At 43.2% G+C, this 25,931-nt stretch overlaps 1 protein-coding gene across 1 annotated transcript in view; it reads right to left on the reverse strand.

Moving 5' to 3' along the window:
* The window catches only part of KAT2B (lysine acetyltransferase 2B), a 171,915-nt gene that overhangs the window by 51,799 nt on the left and 94,185 nt on the right, over nt 1-25,931 (reverse strand). The window contains exons 6-12 of the mRNA XM_075315293.1: nt 23,387-23,578; nt 18,293-18,399; nt 17,695-17,814; nt 14,283-14,419; nt 8,007-8,215; nt 4,415-4,541; nt 567-677 (exon numbers count right to left, since the gene is read on the reverse strand). Coding sequence (XP_075171408.1) covers nt 567-677; nt 4,415-4,541; nt 8,007-8,215; nt 14,283-14,419; nt 17,695-17,814; nt 18,293-18,399; nt 23,387-23,578 — 1,003 coding nt within the window. The remainder of the gene's footprint in view (nt 1-566; nt 678-4,414; nt 4,542-8,006; nt 8,216-14,282; nt 14,420-17,694; nt 17,815-18,292; nt 18,400-23,386; nt 23,579-25,931) is intronic.

Consider the following 25,931-nt stretch of genomic DNA (forward strand, 5'->3'; position numbering starts at 1 on the left):
CCTCCTTTCCAGTGGACACAGGTAGGATGATGTTCGTCGTTCCTGCGGTGTCACACACAGCGATGTGTGGTGCCACAGGAACGACGAACAACCAGCGGCATGCACCACCAACGATATTATGAAAAGGAGCGACGTGTCAACGATCAACGGTTTTTGACATTTTTGCGATCGTTGATCGTCGCTCCTTTTACTCACACACAACGATATCGCTAACAGCGCCGGATGTCCGTCACACACACCGTGACTCCGACGATATATCGTTAGCGATATCGTTGTTTGTAAAGTACCCTTTAGTCCGGAACTAGTCGTATTGGCTAGTGTGCAAATTGCAAGATTTCAGCATTTTTTTTCTTAATATAGAAAGTGATATTGAAAAAAAACAAACACTTTTATTTAACCATGATTTATACAAAAGGGCATTTCCCGATGACATATTCCTTTTAATATCAGGCTTATGTGAATACAAAAGATAATAAATTTAATCCTTCAAGTGCCAGGTCTCTAGAAGCGATCTCCTGTAGGATAACACGTTGTGTAGAAGATATAACTGAAGCACTAAACGATACCTGTTTCTTGAAATAGCCTATTGCATATTCATCTGCATAGGTGAGGAAATTAAGCACATTATGCTTGATGTGATACTCCTTCAAATGATTCATTAAGTGAGTTCCATAGCCCTAAATAATAAAAAAAAACATAATAGTTTACATACTGGGTACACGGCACCATGGTATGACAACACAAATCATATATTCCTGCTAACACACCCATCTCTTCTCTAAGCTAGGGGACAATCCTGTGTTTGCTGCTGGAACAGATGAATGGAAGCACATTTCATTTCACTTGTCTTTGAAGAGACCCTCCAGAGAAAACAATACTGTCACTATACATGGCACAAGTATACTTAAAGGGATTTTCCCACGAACAAAGTTAACTTTAATCAATAGATGTTGGAATAATATAATAAGTTTCACACTTGGTTACTCCTGAGTGGAGATAATTTTATAAATGTTCCCCTTCTATGTACTGTGTAATGGTCGTATCTGACAGTACAGGGACATGGTCTGATCATACCATATCTTTTAAGCATGGAAGGACCCAAAAGAGAGTATACAGACTGGACAGCATGATTCTTTCTGTGAGGTAAACAAGCAGGGAAAGGATTTACCTCACAAAAAGAATCAGCTAATCCCTTGCTGTCCTGTTTGCATACTCTTTTACTTCCCTCCGACCTCAGAGAAGTGGTATGATGAGACCATGTCCCTGTATGGTCAGACACTGCCATTACACAGCACATAGTAGAGGCACATATATATTATTATCTCTGCACAGGAACATTTTTTTTAAACACATCCAATTATGGAAATTATTATTATTCCAATATGTAATGATTAGAATCAACTTTAAAATTAACTTTGTTCATAGGAAAACCCTTTTAACTGACCAAGTGTCCTCCTACCACCATTCCTCCATTTAGGCTTCTAATGTTTTTCCTCCAAAATATGGCACCACTATCTCAGACAGTAATGAAGAGTACAATAGAAAAGCCTAAAGCCTGCTTTACATGTTACGATTCTGCATACAATATCGTATGCGATCGTAACCGCCCCCATCGTAAGTGCGGCATGTTCAATTTTGTTGAATGTGCCGCACAAACGATTAACCCCCGTCACACATACTTACCCGTCCATACGACCTCGCTGTGGGCGGCGAACGTCCACTTCCTGGAGTGGGAGGGACGTTCGGCGTCACATCGAAGTCACACAGCAGCCGGCCAATAGAAGCGGAGGGGCGGAGATGAGCGGGACGTAAACATCCCGCCCACCTCCTTCCTTCCGCATTGCTGGTCAGGAGCCGCAGGATGCAGGTAAGATCTGTTCATCGTTCCCGGGGTGTCACACACTGCGATGTGTGCTACCCCGAATACGATGACCAATCTGACGTTCAATTCATGAGGAATGAATGACGTGCGTGCGATGAACGTTTAACCGTCCAATCGCAATCGCACGTAGCTGTCACACACTGCAATGTACCTTACGATGCCGGATGTGCGTCACTTACGACGTGACCCCGCCGACACATTGTAAGATACATCGCAGCGTGCAAAGCGGGCTTAAGGCAGGCACCCGTTTCCTCCTCGGATAGGTCATCAGAGAAGATGTCAGTAGACTGGTTGAGGATTATCTACCTCTTTAGTATTGTTTGAGATGCTGGTGGCCATTTGGAAGAGAAGAGCTTGAAGGATGGGGCCAAAATGAAGGAATGTAGACAGCAAGCTTCATACAGAGGACACCAGGAATGTTCACTGTAAATGCGCCAATTATCAAAATGTTAGTGTTCGATTTCAATATATACAGTATTTACACAACTTGACTTAACATTTACATTTGTTCTTATGCATGTAAAAAGACAGAACAAACATTTAGTTTGGAAGATTATCGAGATGAGAATTCAATCACCAGGATATTCGTCTATAAGCTAAAGCCAGTGCTCTACTGGCACTATCAGGCTGATTCTATACATACCTGTAGTGGTCAGTTCAGATATTTAGGTTTTGAAATCCAAAAAAGTAAAGTTTATAAAATTAGCTGCTTGTTGAGTGACAGCAGCTGAGGAGCAGATAATATATTCATAGTTATGGCTACTTTCACACATCAGTTTTTTCCCATCAGGTACAATCCGGAAAAAAACGGGTAAACCGGATCCGGTATCGCATCCGGTTTATCCCCATAGACTTGCATTGTAACCGGATTGTACCTGATGGCTTTGCGGTGCATCCGGTTTTTTCCGGATGCGGCAAAATAAATAAATGCGGCGGCCGGATAGAACGTTCCCTGCAACGTTTTTTGCTCCGGCAAAAAAAAAACGCATCGCGCCGCGGCGCATTTTCAATGCATGCCTATGGATGCCGGATGCGGCGCGATGCGGAAAAAAACGCATCCGGCCGCCGCATGCGGTTTTTTCCACTGCGCATGCTCAGTAGCGTGCCGCAACCGGAAAAAAACGGACCGGCCGCATGTAAAAACTTATACAAAGGATGCGGTGTTTTCACCGCATCCGTTGCATAGGTTTCACAGCCGGATTGAGCCACACGGCTCAAACCGGATGTGTGAAAGTAGCCTATCCCCTTCCCCTGTTTGTATAATACTTATGCTAATTCTAACAATTCACTTTGTCTGTTGCAGGACCTGTGTGAGGTCATACCCATGTGACCATAAGAAGAGGCAAGGCCTCAGGCAACAAAGCTGGATACCAGGTCACATGGGTATGACCTCACCACAGGTCCTGCAAGAGACTTAGTGAATCGTTTGTATAATACTTATCCTAATTCTAACAGGAGGGGATAAGTATGAATATATTATCTGATCCTCAGCTGCTGTCACTCAACAAGCAGCTCATTTTATAAACTTTACTTTCTTGGATTTCAAAACCTAAACATCGGAGCTGACCACTACAGGTATGTATAGAATCAGCATGATAGTGCCAGTATAGCACTGGCTTTAGCTTATATACGAAAATCCTGGTGATTGGTGCGCTTTAAAGTAAAGAAGGGATGTTAAGGGAACAAGATGGCACCGGGAACCAGAGCAGCGCCCCTGGTAGCTGAAACCCCGGAGATTTTCTAACGCTGGGGGGCGCTATTCACTTATTTCTGCCTGCCGTTTATAAACAACAGATCAGAATAAGTACCTGATTCTGCCGCCGTTTATCTCCGTAAGGTTGTCATAATGGGGTTAATAGCTCCAGCAGTCACCAGATGTAAATAGTGAAAAGAGCTGAACAGCACAGCTCCAGCAGTGCATTGACTGATGCTGAGTACTGCAGATCAGCTCTTATTCTCTTACATATACCTGGACAACCCCTGTAAAATAGTCTCCAATTCTCCTATATCCTCTATTATAAGAAGCGCACCGCTCCCCATCCTCCTATCCTTCTGGTTGTTCATGTGTGGGGGGGGGCAGAGAGGTCAGGACTGAGTGACAGTTCTGGCTAGTGGCACCATTGTGTGACCGGCCTGTGTGTGCTCCAACGATAATATAGAAGCAGCTTTGTCTCTGCAGTATCAGAAGGACAGTGCTCAGAAGCTGGTTGGGACTAGGAGATAACCATGGCGCTCCAGCAATTCCATCATGCCTCAGGGCAGTGCTTACAAGACCCATAGGAAAGAGCTTAGGAGCACGGCAAAAGACTGACGACAGCAGCAGAATACAATAAAAAATAAAAGAAAGGCTATAGAGAGAATGGGCGTAAAATTTAACAAAAAGTGTTCTGCATTGTGACTCTCTTTAGACGTTGCAAACATGGTCATCTTAGAACATGGGATTATAGGTACAAGACTACACAGTGCCATGTTTTACAGCTAATTCCTCTAGATAAATGGAGTGTTTCCTACACAATGAAGACAGGCTCCTACCTTTACTTGTTCATTTGACGTCACTGCACAGAAAACAATTTCTGTGAATCCTTGACTTGGAAACATCCGAAAACAGATTCCCCCAATAACGCGACCGTCTTTGATTAAAGCAAGAGTTTTGTGTTTTCTGGAAAAAAAAGTAATGTTTAACTACTGTGATTTATATACAAACGCGTGCATAAATCGATATACATATTTCCTGTCTAGGACAGGGCAGGATATAATTTAGCCAATGTATAGCAGTGGGATGAAAGCGCTATCAGGCGGCATTGCAGTCTGGGGTGCGGGGTTCAAATCCCAGCAAGGACAAAATCTACAAGGAGTTTGCATGTTCTCCCGATTTTTGCGTGGGTTTCTTCCGTTTTCCTCCCACACTCCAAAGACATACACATAGGGAATTTAGTTTGTGAGTCCCAATGGGGACAGTGTTACCAATGTATGTAAAACACTTTGGAATTAATGGCGCTATATAAATGAATAAATATTATTATTATTATTATTATTATTATTATTATGAATAGTATTATTAATGGGAATCTAATGAAAATGAACTTGAATTGTGATTTGGCAGTAAGCCTCTAAAGCAATAGTCCTTAATCAGGAAATATCTCCAGCATATAGAGCATATCCCCCAATGACTAGACCTAGATAACTTCTATATACATTAGTGTCATAATGACAGAAATAGCCCTGTTCTCCCAAGATAAAGCAATTACTCATCAATCAATTCACTCTTAAAGAGAACTTGTTATTAAATTCATGATGCCTGGACCATGGTACAAACATATGGTGCGATCTGTCAATCAACTGGACTGGGGAGAGAAGTCAGCTAGAGATCACATCAGATTAGTCAGATGAGACACATAGTCCCCTATTAGCTTTTCAAAGTATGTTTTCTGGAGTGGAGATAGCCAAAACCAGCTGCGGACTGCAACGAACTAAACAACTGAGATACAGAGTCTTTGGCCGGCATGTTAAAGTATGTTTTTTCTTACACGCGGCAGCATTCCACAGTAAAGGCCGCTTTACATGCTGCGACATCGCTAGCTGATGCTGGAGATATTGAGCGTAATAGCACCCGCCCCCATCGTACGGCCGATATGTGGTGATCGCTGCCGTAGCGAACATTATCGCTACGGCAGCGTCACACGCACATACCTGGTCAGCGACGTCGCTGTGACCGGCGAACCGCCTTTCTAAGGGGGCGGTTCGTTTGGCATCACAGCTACGTCACTAAGTGACCGCCCAATCAAAGCGAGGGAGCGTAGATGAGCGGGACGAACATCCCGCCCACCTTCTTTCTTCCTCATTGCTGGCGGGATGCAGGTAAGGAGAGGTTCCTCGTTCCTGCGCTGTCACTCGTAGCGATGTGTGTTGCCGCAGGAACGACGAACTACATCGTAGCTGCAGCAGCAACGATAATTGGGAATAGGGGGCATGCCACCGATTAGCAATTTTGAATGTTTTTGCAACGATTCAAAATCGCTAATAGGTGTCACACGCAACGACATTGCTACCGCGGCCGGATGTGAGTCACAAATTCCGTGACCCCAACGAGATCGCTTTAGCCACCCTAAGACATACCTGCTGCAAATCGAGCAGCCAGTATCTGATTCATGCTGCCCGAGGTTTGGGAACCATGAATCTGATGACAGGTTCCCTTTATGGGGTGTTCTACTATTCTCTTGGCATAGCTATGTCACGAGATCTCTGCAGTCAATCAGCGCTGGCTTCACTTTCTCCTCCTTTGCACACATCAAGACATCCAGAGGAAATGAGAGCTGCTCTTTCTTCACTTCCTAAAGATGTCTTTATGCATCCAAAGAAGGGAAAATGCCACGCGATCTCCAGGAGAGGTAGTGCTGATACACCTGGAATGCCGCTGGCACTGGAGGTGAGTATACATGTTGCTATTTTGTTGGGAGGAAACATGGGGTTAGAGAAAGGGTTGTTTGAGTAGTGGACAACTACTTCACAATACATTACACATAGGCAAAATGTCACCATCAGATCAGATATCATATATATATATATTTACAGTGGGTACAGAAAGTATTCAGACCCCTTTGAATTTTTCACTCTTTGTTTCATTGCAGCCATTTGATAATTTCAAAAAAGTTAATTTTTTTTCTCATTAACGTACACTCTGCACCCCATCTTGACAGGAAAAAAACTGTAATGTAGAAATTTTTTCAAATTTATTAAACAAGAAAAACGAAATCTCACATGGTCATAAGTCACCCTTTTGAGCTAGTACAGCTATGAGGTTTTTTTAGGAATGATACATGTTTCACACCTGGATTTGGGGATCCTCTGCCATTCTTCCTTGCAGATCCTCTCCAGTTCTGTCAGGTTGGATGGTGAATGTTGGTGGACAGCCAATGTCAGGTCTCTCCAGAGATGCTCAATTGGGTTTAGGTCAGGGCTCTGGCTGGGCCAGTCAAGAATGGTCACAGAGTTGTTCTGAAGACACTCCTTTGTTATTTTAGCTGTGTGCTTAGGGTCATTGTCTTGTTGTAATGTGAATCTTTGGCCAAGTCTGAGGTCCAGAGCACTCTGGAAGAGGTTTTCTTCCAGGGTATCTATGTACTTGGGCACATTCATCTTTCCTTCAATTGCAACCAGTGTCCTGTCCCTGCAGCTGAAAAACACCCCATAGCATGATGCTGCCACCACCATGTTTCACTGCTGGGATTGTATTAGGCAGGTGATGAGCAGTACCTGGTTTTCTTCACACATACTGCTTACAATTATCACCAAAAAGTTCTATCTTCACCTCATCAGACCAGAGAATCATATTTCTCATACTCTATGCAGACTTTCATATGTCTTGAGGCTTTTTTTTTTTAATAAATTTGCAAAAATGTCTAAATTTTTGTTATTTTTCTGTCAAAATGGGGTGCAGAGTGCACATTAATGAGAAAAAAATGAACTTTTTAGAATTTACCAAATGGCTGCAATGAAACAAAGAATGAAAAATTTAAAGGGGTCTGAATACTTTCTGTAACCACTAATATATATACACACACACACACACTATATCACAAAAGTGAGTACACCCTTCACATTTTTGTAAGTATTATATTAGATCTTTTTATGGGAAAACACTGAAGATAGGACACTTTGATACAATGTAAAGTAGTCAGTGTACAGCTTGCATAGCGGTGTAAATTTGGTGTGCCCTCTAAGTAAATCAACACACAGCCATTACTTTTGTTGCCAGCGGTTTTGACATTAATGGCTGTGTGTTGTTATTTAGAGCACACCAAATTTACACTGTTATACAAGCTGTTCACTGACTACTTTACATTGTATCAAATGTCATATCATCAGTGTTGTCACATGAAAAGATATAATGAATATTTACAAAAATGTGAGGGGTGTACTCATTTTTGTTAAATTCTGTATATAAAACATCTCGCAATTTAATAAGGGTCTATTAAACTAGGATATTTGTTTTTTCCTTTACAGCTTGCTAGGCCGTACATTATACACTGCATAGTAAAACAAAATACAGTCATGCATCTGTCAACAAGAGAAACATCAAAAATGAAATGTATTCTTCAGTTCATAGCATAGATAATGTACTTACGGATCAAAGACAAGCCGGGTGATGTATTCTTTAGGCATCCTAGGCAGCTGGTGTGAGAAGACATTTTGTAAGCCAATGAGCCAGATCATGATCTTCTTGTTTGGTTTCTGGTTTAGAGAATTTCCGACCACATGAAACTCAATTACTCCCCTGCGTTCCTCCAGCCTGGCTGCCTCATCTCTGGCAGAAATAGCAGATAGGAAGCTGGTCTTATGGAAAACAAAACATAGAACCTGGAGTCCAGTACTAACCAAAAGATTTCAAAAGGAGTAATAATGACAGGGGGACTTTGCACGCTGCAAAGGGTCAAATCGGGGTCAAATCGAAAGTGATGCACATCCGGCACGGGTAACGATGTCGCAACATGTAAAGCCTAGATGCGCCGATAAACGATCGCAAAAGCGTCGAAAATCGGTGATCTGTGTAGCGTCGGTCATTTCCGTAATGTCGCATCAATAGGAGATACGATGTTGTTCCTCGTTCCTGCGGCAGCACACATCGCTGTGTGTGAAGCCGCAGGAGCGAGGAACATCTCCTTACCTGCTTCCACTGGCAATGCGGAAGGAAGGAGGTGGGCGGGATGATTACGTCCCGGTCATCTCCGCCCCTCCGCTTCTATTGGCCGCCTGCCATGTGACGTCGCTGTGACGCTACACGACCCGCCCCCTTGGGAAGGAGGCAGGTCGCTGGCCAGAGCGACGTTGCAAGGCAGGTAAGTCCGTGTGAAGCTGCCGTAGCGATAATGTTCGCTACGGCAGCTATCACAAGATATCGCATGTGCGACGGGGGCGGGTACTATCGCGATCAGCATGTCGCAGCATGCAAAGTACCCCTTAGTCATAAAACAATAAGGAAAAGTCGTGAAATTATGAAAATTAATAGACATGTTAATGATAAGCAGCTGCTGAAAAAAGATGAAACTAAATTTGGAAACATCTCAATTTATTCAGTATGAAGTACAAGCATGCTGTCTATGAGGTTATTAATAGTGGCTGAAGACTGTTCTGCCATGATGAATACACTTGGGCAAATCATCGAGATCCACTGCTGGCAGCTCCTTTTGCAATCGCCGACCAAAGACATCCAAGATGTGCTCGATTTGAGACAAGTCTGGAGATAATGCAGGCCAGAGGTATATCTGGAGAATAAGTGGTAAAACAATGAAGAGGCCTTCATGAGGGAACGTCACACCAGTCCTAATGCCGGGATTATGGTGTTAGGTGACACAATGTATAGTAGCCAGACGCCTCTAGTTTTCATTCCAAGCACACCAACAGCTCAGCGTTACATTGATTTGGTCATGGAACTAGTGGTATGGACATTTCTTCAGAGTGTACCGGAACTAGTTTTTTAAGACCATAGCGGCTGCATGTTGCTCATGTTACTGTGAGCAGCCTCCATGACCGAAACATGCAACCATGGCCTGCAGAATCTCCGGACTTGTGTCTTATTGAGCACATCTTGGATGTCATTCGACGGCAATTGGAACGGGAGCTGCCAGCAGAGGATTTTGATGATTTGCATGCCCAAGTGCATTCAGGGTGTGTGTCTGTTTCAGCGTGTTTCACTCGTACTCAATACTGAATAAATCCTGATGTTGGAAAATGTTTGTTTTTTTTTCTATTTTTCCAATTATTTGCATATCATTAACATGTCTATTGATGCTGTGATTTCCTTAATTCCACGACTTTTTAATCTTTTGTGTTGCAATTTCAATGTTGAAGAGTGCATAAAACTTTATACCAGCTGAGGAGATACGGATACATTGTTGTGACCTTAAGGGGTTATTACCATCACTAAGGGGTACTTTGCACGCTGGGACATCGCTAGCCGATTATATCGATGCCGAGCGCGATAGTCCCCGCCCCCGTAACAGATCCGATATCTTGTGATAGCTGGCGTAGCGAACATTATCGCTACGGCAGCTTCACATGCACTTACCTGCCCTGCGACATCGCTCTGGCCGGCGACCCGCCTCCTTCCTAAGGGGGCGGGTCATGCGGCATCACATCGACGTCACACGGCAGGCGGCCAATAGAAGCGGAGGGGCGGAGATCAGCGGGACATAAACATCCCGCCCACCTCCTTCCTTCCTCATTGCAGGTGGGACGCAGGTAAGGAGATGTTCCTCGCTCCTGCGGCTTCATACACAGCGATGTGTGCTGCCGCAGGAACGAGGAACAACATGGTACTTGTTGCTGCAGTGAAATTATGGAAATGACCGACACTACACAGATCACCGATTTACGACGCTTTTGCGATCGCTTATCGGTGCTTCTAGGCATTACACGTTGCGACGTCGTTACTGGCGCCTGATGTGCGTCACTTTCGATTTGACCCCGACGAGATCGCAGTAGCGATGTCGCAACGTGCAAAGTACCCCTAAGATTCTATCCATATATATAGTAGATCTAATAATAATATTAGCAAATACCTCCATTTAGAAACGTAGTATAGTTCTCCTGATATAGCCATGTTGCTTACCTCATGCTTACCTCATGGGCAGGGTATTGCAGCTTAGGTATCTATGTCTATGACCATGAGCATCTATCTATCTATCTATCTATCTATCTATCTATCTATCACTATATGAGTGGTTGTAATCATGGATACCTAAACTTCAATGTCCTGCAAATGAGGTAAGAGAGATAGCTAACCAGGAGAACTATACTACATTTCTAATTGCAGGTATTTGCTAATAATATTATTATACCTCTTACATAATGGGATCTTGGAAATGGGAATACCCTTTTATGTACAGTTCATGCTTCCATTAATGGGATATTTTCAAGTTTGAAAATGTTTCCCTAACCATGGGATACGGGAGAAGATTATGATGATTGTAGTCTGACTGACTTGGCCTCACCGTGACCCCAATAACACGTGAACCCTGAAGAACCCAGGCTCAATGGAGCGTAGATCGATCATGCGCACAGATGCTCTATTCATTGTAATAGAAGCACGGGTGATTGCCGATTGCTGAGCGCGGCTGATATTCGGCTCTGACATTGTAATACACGGAGCGCCAGTGGGTATGATCGACTTCTGCGCCAATCTGCGAGGGTTCTTCAGAGCCCCTGTTCTCGTTATCACTGAGGGCCACGGCAGTCGGATCCTCGGCGATTAGAAAGTTATCGCCTCTCCCTTGGAAAAGGGATAAACTTTCAAACTTGAGAATAACCCCTTACATGAGCACATCCCGCTCATAAAAGACACCAATAAGAGAGCAGTGCACACATACATATGTAGCAATTATACTGTATATTTTTGCATAAAAACACGAATGGATGCCAGCAAACTAAAGAAGTAAAAACTTTTTCCTATCTTACGTTAAAGTGACAGGGCGGATACGCCCTTACTTACGTAGCTCTCACTAATATACAAATTAGGCACACTGAATACAGTTTTATGGTAAAACAATAATGTAACAATTTATTACGATTGCATCAGGATAATGTTCAGTTATGGAATGGCAGAAACAATATTACCCTGTTCTATTGATTCAATTAATGTAATCATAGTATATATAGAAATAAGCATCAATACATTACCAAGTATTGTAACATCACTTCTCAACCGGAGGGACCTCAGTGTCAGCGAGAAGGAGAATACTCTGGTCTTATCATCACAGAAGAAATGCGTCCACTATACCTTCTGGAACATCCCTAACTCGCTGAGCAGGATCCCCCCTTTTTTTACACAGCTCCCACATCCTCTTCCATCACAGCTCCGCAGTATGTTTTAGCGAGACCATCAGTTTCTTGCAGTTGCGCAGTATGCTGTTTTTCACAAAGTTAAGTTTTATGATCATAGCACAGTGCTTCAAGGTTGTTACTAATTACAACATAACAACACAAGGTTTGGTTGCTACTGATTATAGTATAACAATCCAAGGTTTGTTTGTTACTAATTTCAGCATAACATTTCAAAGTTCTCCGTTATGCCGTGATCATGAAGAGTTAACATTGGGAAAAACAACATACAGCCAAACCATAAGAAAGGGATGCCTTTATGTGTTGGAACAGTGAGATGAATTAAGTTAAAAGTTTTGCTAATAAAGCAGAAGAGAGCCAAGCATCCATGTACATTGTATACAATATTTAATGACTAAATATTGCAATCCACACTGTGAATCTGGACATCCCATCCTATGCATTCTGGATGCAATTGGATATAAAGAAGAGCTATAGCTGAGGTTAGCTGAATTGTCTATGTTCTTACTATGGATAATGATCAATAAATGTTTTCTATCAATTCTACAAGGATGCTGGGCTTTCTCTTGGCTTTTGCTGCTAATGCCTCTGGGCTGGCCGGGCACATGTGTGTCCAGAATGGGAGAATTCATGAGACCACAAACATCCTGTTTTTTTGATTGTCTCATCAGAATTCATCAACATCATAATAAATATGAGCAATAAAATATTTCTTTGGTCTTCAAGGGGTTCCTCATTACTACGACAACCCCTTCTGATTCCACTTGTGTCCCCAGGGAAAATAAAATATCCTATACTCACCTCCGCGGTTTCAGCGGTGTCCGGGCTCGCAGATCTGGGGCTCTCATGACGTTGTGATGTCACACGAGCCCCTAGTCCAATCGCTGTTGACTTCTGTCTCCCCGCCTTCGGACAAACAAATTACCGTATTTTTCGCTTTATAAGACGCACCCCAAATTTAGACATAAAAAAGGTAAAAAAAAGAAAAATGGGGTCCGTCTTATACTCCGGTGTTCTCTTACTGGAGGGGGGCAGCAGTGGTGGTGAAGCGGGTCACAGGAGGCACAGGTTGTGCTGGCAGGCACGGCAGGTCAGTGGTGGCAGGTGCCGTGGTGGCAGGCGCGGTGGCGTCCGTGGTGGCAGGAGCCGCGGGGTCCGTGGCGGCAGGTGTGGTGGCAGGAGCCGCGGGGTCCGTGGTGACGGCAGCAGCGGCGGCGGGTGAGTCGTGCAGCAGGCCGGTGCAGTGAGAGTGTCCGCAGTCCCGGTTCAAATGGTGGCTCAGTGGTAGCAGCGGCGGTGACGGCTCAGTGGTGGCAGCGGCGGTGACGGCTCAGTGGTGGCAGCGGCGATGACGGCTCAGTGGTGGCAGCGGCGGTGATGGCTCAGTGGTGGCAGCGGCGGTGACGGCTCAGTGGTGGCAGCGGCGGTGACGGCTCAGTGGTGGCAGCGGCGGTGACGGCTCAGTGGTGGCAGCAGCGGTGACGGTTCAGTGGTGGAGCAAACCAATGCGGTGTTTTCCCAGTGTGTCCGCGGTCCCGATTCAAGTGATGGCGCCCGGAGCCGGCGCATGCGCAGATAGAGCTCTCATCCCAGGGCTCCATCTGCGCACGCGCATGGCGCCATCATTTGAAAGTGGGACCGCGGACAAACTGGGTAACTTGCTGCACAGCCGCCCGCCCCGCCAGCAGGCTACCCGCCCACCCTGTGTGCAAGCGGCAGGGTACCTGTGCTTGCGTGCGGGCGGCAGCCGGGTGCCTGTGTGAGGGCGGCAGCCGCCTGACGCCGGCACACAGCACCCGGCTGCCGCCGGCACACAGCACCCGGCTGCCACCCGAACACAGCACCCGGCTGCCGCCCGCACACAGCCACAGGTACCTGGCTGCCACCGCACGCAAGCACAGGTACCCGGCCGCTTGCACGCAGCCACAGGCACCCCGCCGACGGATCGCCGCACAGACAGGACACCCAGGTACCGCTATATTCGAATTATAAGACGCATCCCCCATTTTCCTCCCAAATTTTTGGGAGGAAAAGTGCGTCTTATAAAGCGAAAAATACGGTAATCAACAGGAAGTGACGCTGTGGTTGCCGCTCACTTCCTGTTGCTTGCTTCTGTGGCTGAAGGTGGGGAGACAGAAGCAGACGCTGATTGGATGCTGGGCTCGTGTGACGTCACAACATCACGTGAGCCCCGCTACGGCGAGCCCATAGACCACTGGAACAGTGCCGGCCTTGGATGTAAATTTAGGCTTTTTATATTACCTGGGACAAACAGGTGGAATTGGAAGGGGTTGTCCTAATAGTGGAAAACTCCTTTAAGGCCTCTCTGAACCAAAAGCACATTATACAATACAAGGTTAAAATATCTTATATGACTGTATGTCTGGGGAGGTTTTTTTTTTATAGGCTTGTGCTCATTTCCGTGTTTTCCAAAGACACGCTGATAGGGAATTTTTAATCTGAACCCCAATGGGGACAGTGATGATAATGTCTGTAAAGCTCTGTGGAATATGATGGCGATATATTAGTGAGTAAAATAAATAAAATAATTTCATTCATTTACCTCTGGACCCAGCATGGCAGCTGGATCTGTGATCGTTGACATGACCTCATTGATTAATTCAATAGGAATGTCTCCTACAACTCTTGGTTTCTTGGCATCTTCTCCACCATAAGGTTCACTGCTTTTTCGTTTATCTCCTGTGACAATAAAAATGTAGTTCAGAACTGGAACTTATTTAGGCTTAAAAGCTGTGCATATCTTTGATGAGAATTTGATAATAATTGAAATAGTTGTCATTAAAAATGTTCAATGTTCAAAAATGTTCCATTTTCAGACTTTCTGTGAGTCCTTTACCTAGCTGAGTGCTTTTAGGAAAATGTTGCAGTTCCTGACTGTGGTCCGCTCTCCTTCACCCTTCCATCAACATAAGGCTACATTCACACAAACGTCTGTCCGGTTACTGTCTGTATACGATGGTACGCAGATGTGTAACTCACCTTCCGGTGGAAACCTATGGGCTAGTGAATATGAGTGATTTTCCAACTTGTAAAGAAAAAGTTGCAGCATGCACTAATTTAGACTGCTTCAAGGATATAATAGCGGCTGCTCCTGCACCCCTCAACTATGCGGCAAAGCAGAGCAAACACAGCTTGTCACATCTTAAATTTACAGCCATAACTGGCGGGCGACAATGTCAATGCTTGTCTGAATTTAGCTTCAGAGATAGCAGCAGGGAGGGGTAGGGGATGTACATAGATCTTAAAAGCAAGGAGAGCGAAGAAAGTAGCTACAGTCTCGGAAGGCAGAGAAAACAGACAACAGAGAAGGAAGTGGGCCGACACTAGGTAGGCGAGCTGCACGGATCCGGGATTACTGTGGCTCGAGGGTCCCCGGACGCGGGTTTAGCGGACACTCAATAAAGGGTGTATTTACAAGGAAGAAGTGTTCGTGACGCCACCGGCGGGTTGCGGTAATGGGTATACCGCCGCTGATGTGTAAGGGGGCTGATAGAATGGAGCAACTAGATGTGAGTCTCTCCGCTGGTAGGGAAGGCTCCCGTGCCCTCGTTGTGTTGGATGAGGTGGATAGTACAGAAACAGTCTATGAGACCTCTTGGTGTTGGATGAGGTGCACAGTGCAGGAAACAGGAGCACACACTGCTGATTACCGTGGTGCTGGATGAGGGGGACAGTGTAGGAGACAGGGAGCACACAAATTCTTACTCACTCAGAGCTTTGGGACGCCCATTTCGGTCTTGGAACTATCAGTGCCACATAGTGATCCAGTTGCTCTACCTTTGCACTTTGTGTTGTAGTCTGTGGTGAGATGCCAAGCCTGAAACTTTAGGTTCTCCGGCTGTTTTACAACCCCTTTGTCCGTCCTGCTGGCAGCGTGGACCCTGTAGGGCCGGTGCTTGGAATCTCCTGACCCTGGTCTGGAATCGGTGCTGCTGATGCCCCCGGATCTTTTGGGTTAAAGAGGGTCATGAAGATCCCGCCCTGGGCAGGTTAATTATCAAGGCCCCTGAAGCTCTTCCCTGATCTAGGGCTCTGTGCCCCGTCCGTGCACAGATCCAGAGGGATTTGCTGCACCGTCTTGGCGTTCACTGCCCCCTCTAGGCAGTGTCCGTGGCAAACCTCAGGTACAGGTCACCCCTGACTGCCAACTGTCCGCCTCTGCCGCTGGGTCACTTCTACACACCCAGCTGGCAAGCTCCTCTCCTGGAAGCTCTGCCCTCCACCTCCAGCTCCTCTCCCTTCGGAGCTCTCCCCTTCACTGACTTGTTCCCACCCAAAAGTCTGTCTAGTCACCCCCTCGGGCTGGCCCTGGGACATGGGACTCGCCCCCCGGACTCTGACGGTCAGGCACTGGTGTGTGTGGTAGCTGGGATTTTCTGTGTTGTGATGGTAGTGGCACTGAGTTCCCTGGGACCCTGGGGGTTGGCCCTGCACCCTAGGAGAGGATGCAGTTCCCTGTAGTACCCTGAAGCCTTCAGGGGCGCTACAGAAGAAAGCAAGCGTAAAGGAATAAAGGCAGGAATGAAGTTATGCTGATATATGAACAAGTGAAAACTGAAGCACTGTGTACACACATAGAGCTCCCATGAAACCTACATTACTGGGAGGGACAGTCCCACAACAGAAAAAAACTTAGGTCAGACTGAAAACTGTGTATCATGCGGGTGCGACCATAATTGAAGATTCTATGTTTCCACATGTCTTGGTGCTTTACCTTTTGCTTGTGTTTTGTGCCCTATTCTGACTGTGTTCTCCGTCCATCAGCCACAGGGTGGTTTAATTAGTGACAGATCCTATCTTCCCATATATTTGTAGACTTCTAGTTCAGGAGAGGCATGACACTAGTATAGGTTCCATCAAAGAAAGATCACCTTCACGCAATTTTTGTGCATTTTTCTAATTATATTATATATTATATAGCATAGGTGCAGTTTAAATTTTATATATTCTATATTTGCATATGTCTTGACGCTGTCAGAGTGCAGCTGCATCCCTTCGTTTGTGTTTCGTGTAGTTTTAGCAGCTGGCATCTGTTCACATTTGCTATATATATTTGGAGATGCAGCTTTTTGTTGTTTTTTTTAAATAAATGAGGATTGCAGACTAAAATTTAATGCAATTTTATGTACTAAATGTAACCACTAACTGGGTGTCAAATGAATCCAGTCATTATCATTATCAAAACTAATGGCCATATTTACTCTTAGGTTTAATTTATGATCAGGCTTTTTTTTCCTATAGGAGATGCCTGGTGAAAAACTCATTGAATAAGTGCAACACCTACAGCATGATGCTTTTGGAATAGAATGGTAAAGAAGTAAAAAAAAAAAAAAAGCCTCAAAAGCATAAAAAAATAAATACGCACACAAAAAAAAAATAAAAACACTTTTTGTAAAGCATTTTATATTTTCTTATTGACTTTCAGCCAATATTTGGCCACAGCGGTGACTCATTAGGGTCTTTAAGGGTGAGTAATCGGTGAGCAGGGGTGCTTTATTAGGGTGCCAACCTCCACGGCAAGGTAGGGTGAGATCGTAGGGGCAATGGTGGAGCCCTTTATGTTTACCTAGATATTTGCTTATCTCACCTTTTTTGGTCCTCTCGATTTTTTGGAGTGTTTTTATATATCCACTTATTGTGTTTTTTAATAATATATCTATTAAAAATTGGAATTTTTAGGAATTTTTGTTCTGTTAAATACTAGTTGGATTCCGCCTATATCCTATATTGTTAGCCAACTCCACAGCGCTTCGTGCTACAAAATAAAAATAATAATAAAAAAAAACAAAACGAGGATGTGTTGCAAATTTTCAGGGAGAATTTGATAAACTGCAATAAATTGACAGTACAATGCTGCTTTTCTATGCACCAATCACATATTGATGGTATATCCTTAGTATATTGCATTAATAATTATTGGCATACCGCCCCTTTCATTTGCATTAAACACCAACCTGCATTAGATTCCAGCGCTGGTTTACTGGATGGGCTTAGACTTCCGCTGTTGGACTGGTCTAATGACGATGGGCTGGTCACATAAGTGACTGTTCGGGCGACTGGTGGATTTGTGATAACTACAATTGATAAAAAGAAGTCAGTAATTCGGATGATTACGTAACAGCACATGATTATTTACACCTTTTTATGTATTTCTTTTTTGTTTTTACGGTCATAGTTTTTTTGAAAAGCTTTAATTCGGAATATTATTTTTTTCCCCCCAATATTAAACAGACATTATACAGACATATACAGTAGACACATTGGTTTTGTAAGAAAACCGTATGATGTACAATTCTTTCTTCCCTTGTAAACACATCTTCGATATTTAATGCGCTCATGCTAAAGATAGGTGATAACTTCTAAAAATGGAAAGAACTCTTTAAGTAAACTGTGTTAATTCAGTTGAGCCCACAGTAAAACAAATGCAGTGTGACAATCTGGAAAAATCCTGTGACCCTATGGGCAGAATATGGCTGCCTAGGCCTAAAAAGAAAAAAAGAAAAATAAAGCTGACACTGCGACTTCTATACGCTTGGTGCGCCTCCTACATACCTGCTTGAATTCCAAGCTCATTTGCTCGAGAAGCTGTAGATAAAAAATCTTCATCCCATATAGGTGAATCATGGCTGTAAACTTCTTCTTCCAACATGGACAAGAATCTGTAAAAATATTTCAAATAACATTAAATATTGTGCAATTTAGATACTGAACTTGTGAAGAAATATAGAAACAGCAACAACTCAGCCGAGAAGCGTTTACAAAGAAATACTCCAAAAACGGGACGGCATAGTCTGCAGATGTCGCCTGATTTAACCACCCGTTAGTACGAAAGTCAGCAAATGCGAAACGTGACTTCAGTCGGATTTTAAAGATTCCATTTCTGTAGCTAAAAAGCAAAGCACAAGCCTTAGGATGCGGGATCATAACTACTATTCTCCAATCAAACTACAAAGACATACAGCTCCAATATTATCAGAAGGGATTGAGCATAAATAACCTATCAGTATCTGGTAAAGGTTATTTATCCAATTGTTAGATTTACAGTCACTATGATGACTCTATGATACCGGCTATTCATGAACGTGGTGGTAAAAAAAGTACTTTTCTGCAATTATTTGATTTTTTTTACCTATATCATGGTTACATGGAAAGTCAAAGAGGGGAAATCTCAATATTAGTAGTTTTAATATGTAGAAACCATGGATCCCAGATAGTTTAGTAATTGTAACTGGACACTGTATTTGCACCATTACAATGAGATTGTAAGGTCTTGAATTACACACATTATTGTAGAGTAAACTTGAGTTTACCCACAGGGATAATTTGATAGGGTAGAACAAATTATCATTTGATAGGGTAGAAAAAATTATCATCTTCCTTTTATATTCCTTACGGGCTCACGCAGACGTCCGTGCATATTAGTCTGATCTCGGACTGGACACGGCTCTCCAGATCTGAGCGTCACAGCCTCGTAGAAATAAATGAAGCTCTCATACTCCGATCGGGAGAGCCACGGCCAGTCTGTGCACTGGGGTGAAAGATTCAAAAGCCCTACTCGGTTTTCTTTCCGTTGGGTCTAAATGGTAAAAATAGTGACTGGAATACCCAGCATGTCAGATCACTTTTCTAGTAGAATATACTTTTACACACTTATTGATTGGATCACTAGTGGACACAGACAGAAAAGGAAGAAGAACAAAATAGGAACCTTTGCAGCCCAACAGCTCATCAAAATCCACAATCCCACCTGCTCCGGAGGTAGAAATGGGCCTCCTTATCTCAAGGGCTACTATGTACCTACAGTGGCATGCAAACGTTTGAGCACCCCTGGTCAAGTTTACTGGTATTCTGAACAATTAAGCAAGTTGAAGATGAAATTATCTGTAAAAGCCATAAAGTTAAGGATAACACATATCCTCTGTATTTTAGACAAAAAAAAATATATATATATATATATATACATATATATATTTTACATTTTTAAATTCACTACAAAAAATAAAGTTGGCCAATGCAAAATATTGGGTACCCTGCATGGTTAGTACCCTGCAGCACCCCCTTTGGCAAGTATCAAAGCTTGTAAATGTTTTTTGTAGCCAGCCAAGAGTCTTTCAATTCTTGTTTGAGGGATTTTCATGCTTTCTTCCTTGGAAAAGTCTTCTTGTTCTGTAAGATTCCTGGGTCCTCTTGCATGCACTGCTCTTTTGCGGTCTAGCCACAGATTTTCAATGATGTTCAGATCAGGGGACTGTGAGGGCCATTGTAAAACCTTCATCTTGTACCTTTTGACATAGGCTAATGTGGATTTTGAATTGTGTTTAGGATCTTTATCCATTTGTAGAAGTCATCCTCTTTTCAACTTCAGCTTTTTTACAAATGGTATTATGTTTGCTTGAAGAATTTGTTAAACTTTAATTGAATCCATTCTTCCCTCTACCCGTAAAATGTTCCCAGTGCCATTGGATAGAACACAACCCAAAGCATGATTAATCCACCCCATGCTTAATGGTTGGCGAGAAGTTCTTGGCATGACATTCTGTCTCCTTTTTTTCCCCAATTTATTTGGTGATTTGATGTATCTTGTGCTTGCTGGTCCTGAGGAAGGGAGCTGAGCCTCCTGAAACGCGTAGACCTATGCCAAAATAAAAATACATTAATTCAAGATTACATCTGGGATCTTTGGCGCGGTTTTCAAAAGCCCCTCTCCACTATCTCTCTCTGTTATCTGCCGTTTGGGGTACTGCTGCCGTTGGTCCATATACATGCTGCTACAGGAGTTGTGCCTGTCACAACCCTGATCGGTGAGTAGGATTACTCTCTTTTATACCCCCTGGTTATCGGGGTAAGACCCTATGCGCTTTTTTTTCCACAGGTGCTTGCCTTTGTCCTTTTTTTCCCAAACATTTGGTTTGATCATTGTGGCCAAGGAGTTATACTTTAACCTCATCAGTTAACACAACTTATTTCAAAAATACATCAGTCTTGTTTAGATGTTATTTTGCATACTTTTTGATGCTAAATTTTATGGTTAGGACACAGGAGAGGTTTTCTTCAGATAACTCTTCCATGAAGGCCATTTTTCTGTAGGTGTCTCTGAACAGTAGAACAATGTACCACAACTCCAGAGTCAGTAAATCTTCCTGAAGGACTTTTGCAGTTAAGTGAAGGTTCTGATTTACCACTCTAGCAATCCTATGAGCAGCTCTCACAGAAATTTCGCTTGGTTTTCCAGACCTTATCCTGACCTCCACTGTTTCTGTAAGTGCCATTTCTGAATTACTTTTCGAACTGAGGAAAGAGCAACTTGAAAACGCTTTGCTATTTTCTTCTAGCTTTCTTCTGCTTTGTGGGCCTTCACCATTTTGATTTTTCAGAGTGCTAGGCAGCTGCTTTGAAAAACCCATGGCTGTTGTTTTATTTGCACAAGGTTAGAGGAAGCTGGGTTTTTATATAGCTGTGAAATTTGCATCACCCGCCCTTTCCTAACTATGATAATGAACAAGCCACAAACCTAGCAGGTTAATTAAGGTCTGAAATGATAGTCAAAGTTATCTGAGCACACAAATATCCAAGGGTGTTCAAACTTTTGCATTGGCCCATTTTCATTTTTGTAGTTTTTAAAATGTTAAAGATGAAAATATTTTTTTTTGTGCTTACCTAAAATATAAAGGAAATGTGTCATCTTTAACTTTATGCCTTTTAGAGATCATTTCATTTTCAACTTGATTAACTGTTCACAATAACAGTAATTTTGACCAGTGGTGCACAAACTCCTGCATAGCACTGTATAATAAATCTACCCTTTGATTGGTTAGAATTTCTTCAGAAAGCTGAACATGTAAAGGAGCAACGCCAACCACCATTACTCTTCACCATCTGGAAGTCTGCGGTCTGAATATAGATATTGTAGATGCTTCCTCCCAAGGATGTGAAGACTATCTGGAGCGGTGTGACCTGAGCCCCATAGCTGAACATGGAATGTCGTTCTAGTGGAACCCTTTCCTGGTTTAGCATGACGATCCTCTTGCATGGAAAGTAAAGGTGCCGCTAGACCACCCTGCACAATTGCAGCTACGGTATAAGCCCACCGCGGCTTTATATGGATGCATGTGGTTTTGGAAGGAGATGTCCCTTTTTGGACTGATCCGCTGATGTTTTTGTGTCACTTTTGGCCTTAAATCTTTGCAGATCAGCCATGTTATTTTAGAGATCCTATAAAGAGTTCTAAAACAGAGCCATAACAGTAAGCAGTCCTGTTAATAGGTTCCTTCCCATTAATTCAATGGTTGCCCTTATCTCATAAACACACTTCATTTACCTCACTGCTTTTTCGGATTTAGAGGACAATTAGACACATTTTGTTTAATGAAGTGTATTTAAGTACCTGAGACTATTGCCAACAATTTAGCCATTTATCTTTCATATTCATTGGTTAAATTGAAAATCTGCATCGTGGTAATGAATTTCTAAGGCCAAGTTGTGGGTGTTAGGAGCTCTGCATCCCGTAATATCAGCAACTTAGAAGAACAATAGACTTTCCGAAGATTCCATTACACTTATAGCTAATCCTAAAATGTAACATAAAAGTATATGCATATGATGATAGATGCTTCTTTATGTAGACACTTCTCTCATACTGCAATTTATTTTAGTAATGGATCGGCAGATAAGTAGGAAAGTGAACAAACCTTGCAGCACTGCAGCCTTCTATATAAAAGGGAGTTTGTCACCCCCAAAAGGCTAATTAAACCATTATTAGGCCCTGTAGTAATAATACCTGTGGTATAGACTTTAGTGATTTTGTTGGCATTAAATAAGACAATGTATTTTGTATGCAAATGAGGAGGCTTAGTTAACTTGTTACGTCCCCTCTAAATTTGCATACTGAGCACTTTGTTATATGTTTAATGATGGCACTCAAGGGAGGGTTGTCGAAACTCAATCAGCGGCTCTAAACCTCCACACAAACACTACAGGAGCCTAGCTATGCTCAACATCAATGTGAACTCTCATTGCTGGATAATGTCTGTATTACAGACAGCAGCAGACAGGAGTCAGTGATCAGCGTGCACACTGACACACCATTAGCTCCTGTCTACAGCCAGATCTGCCTGTTCTGACACCCAAACCAATAAACCATACACTACACACATGACTGTTATAGCTAAGACCCAGAGGCATACATACAATAGCTGCAGGGGATGCAATCGCACCCAGTCCCTGAAGCCAAGGGGGCCCAAAAAGTCTCTTTGACCTGTATAAAAAGACCAATGGTTTGAAAGACTTTAATAATTAGAGGCATGTTGGAGCTTTTGGTTTGGGGACCATGACCTTCAAGTGATGCCACTGCTAAGTCCCATAGATACCTGTTAACCCACCACTGTTAAACTGGCCCTATATATTAGATAGCTGTCGGCCATATCATTTTGCTGTTATTTCTCCCAACTACCCACAAACATAGGATTGCTCAGATAAGCCGAACGCGCCTTTGTTTTCTATAAGAGCGGCTGCTAAATAACTCATAAGAATCAGGAGATTGATTAAAATTCAACTTCCGTTTACTATAGATGGTCAGCCGATCCTGACTACATCGGTGGGCTTAGTTTAGGTCGAAGAGGTCAAAAGCTTTGGGTAAGTATATCATACTTTGGAAAATGGGTTAATATCAGCGTTCTCTTCTCCTGTGGCAGTTTATCCTTCTCCTGCCTGGCTTGCTCCAACAGCTGCCGTCTCATGACAGTGAACACGGATCGCAGCAACGTTCGTCCAAACACTTGCGTTGTTTCGTATCGGTGCAAGCTGTCGCAGAACTGTGGGACATTGCAGTAACAGAGCCACCTGCAATAGCAAGGACAAGCAGAATATAACATGAAACGTGCCAGTAAAATGTAGTATTGTACAAGGGATAATGAAGAAACTACACAACATAAATAACGAATATGAGGCAAATCAGATGGATGCGATCATATTAAGGGATATCAGTGTCACCAATATATCAAGTCTTTATGGGAATAGGAGAGAAGTGTTAGTCCATAACATATCAGGGAAAATTTTGGAAGGGTAAGCAAGGCAGTTGGGAGATCAAGAGGGGGAGGAGAAGATTTTGAAAGAATGGATGGTGTTGAGGTAGAAGATTGTGAATGAGAGCTTAAGGGATACCCAATTCAGGATCCTACATAGAGCTATCTATGGACTCAACATATTGGGCGCTAGACATCCAGACAAACTGATGAGCTGTCCAAAATGTGGTGTGGAAAAAACAGATCTATATCATGGGTTATGGCAGTGCGGGATGATTGAAAGATTTTGGAAGCAACTCCAGGGGGTAGTGAGGAAAATCTGGAATAAAAACGTGGAAATGGATCCAATGGTTTTGGTATTTCACTATCAGCATCAGGAGGAGGGAGAAAAAGGGGGAGATAAGTTACCGAATCTTTTCCATGATATAGCAATGATAAGCAAAAGGGCTATTCTTCAGAAGTGGCTGGTAAAGGAAATACCAACGAAAGAAGAGCTGGTTAATCAATTGAAAAAAACGCATATGTTGGAGAAGGTGATGGTGGAGAGGTGCAAAGATAGGATGACCGCAACATTTTTTAGTAAATGAAGAAAGTTCATAAGCATTATATGTTCAAGAGAAGAAATAATACAAATAATGTCCGCATTTGTGTCCACTGAATGGTATATGAAGGAAGATCTGTCATGGTCCCTGTGCAAGCTGAAAGTATAGTTGGCCAAATTCTGGGTCGTGTCGCATGGAGAGGGGGGGGGGGGGATGGGAGGGATAGTGTTTATAAGTAGTTTGTTACAAGTTATGAAGGAAGGGTGAAGGGGGGCAGCAGAGATTGACCAATGGAAATATATACTTACGAAGAAGGGGAAGGGGCAAATTTGATGATAGTGATAGATATTTGGTTAATAAACTGTGGAGACTATGTCATTTGCTATGTTTATTTGTTGACGCCTATTCTCTTCATTCTGTACTCTATTCTACTATTGCAAGAAGATGAATAAAAATTTGGTTTAAAAAAACAAAACGTAGTATTATATACAATAAATATTTGGATAAATGGAATAATACAATATATATATATGTATATATATATATATATATATATATATAATTCAATTCTAAAGGACAGAGTGGCCTGAGGAGGACGAGAGCCAAAAATATAGCCCTAATACAAAATATGCAGAGCTGCTTTTTAATCAAAGAAGTCTTGTAATGGTTTCTCTCTGCTAATTCCTCTGGTCCTCATCAAAACCCAGATTACAGCCATTTCATTTAATTTACACCAGTGTATTCATTAAAAATGTCCGACTTAAAGCAGATTGGTTACATTAATACAGGTCACAGGAATTGGCAGGCAGCTGTGTGCGAAGATAGCTCCAGTTGTCAGTCACTGATCATAACTATTTGGATAATGTGTATTTCATCAATCCTGCTAACCAAATGGCGCAAAATTTTGTGTCATTTCATCTAGAAGGAGACACAAATGGGTACTCCTGGGAGATAAAAAAAATATATATATATTTTCAGGGTACGCTCACACGAGCGTGAAAATCGGACGAGTGCAATGCGAGAAATTCTCGCATTGCACTCTGACCAATGTTAGGCAATGAGGTTGAGCTGTTGGTCAGCTTTTCTCGCATCCAGATTCTGGATGCGAGAAAAGCGGCAGCATGCTACGTTTTGCTGCTACCGCCGTATCTCTCGCACCCATTCAAGTGAATGGATGCGAGAGATACATCGGACTGCACTCGGATGTTATCCCAGTGCAGTGCGATATACGCACAGGCTGACAGTGGAGGAGATGGGAGGATTAACCCTTTCCCTCTCCTCCGCAGCGCCTGCACTCAGCTTCACAGCTGTGACCCGATCGCAAGATCGGGTTACAGTCGCATGACACCCGGCTCACGCTCGCAGCAGAGCCTGAGCCGGGGGACATTAGCATATCGCATCCGATGCTCTCGCATCGGATGCCATACGCTCGTGTGAGTCCAGCCTCATGGTCATACTCTCAAACTATAAAGATGAGATCCATAGTGCTGTTCTTGTATATTTACTTCAGTGTGATGCTGGAGCTGCTCCTTGCTGCTCCCCCTTCCCCCTTGGATGTTACATCACACATCATTGATAACAGCCAAGCTCCTGATACATATCTGTTCCCTGCAGTCAAAAACCAGGGGG

Source organism: Anomaloglossus baeobatrachus, chromosome 6 (genome assembly GCF_048569485.1).
Source record: "Anomaloglossus baeobatrachus isolate aAnoBae1 chromosome 6, aAnoBae1.hap1, whole genome shotgun sequence".
Taxonomy (NCBI): domain Eukaryota; kingdom Metazoa; phylum Chordata; class Amphibia; order Anura; family Aromobatidae; genus Anomaloglossus; species Anomaloglossus baeobatrachus.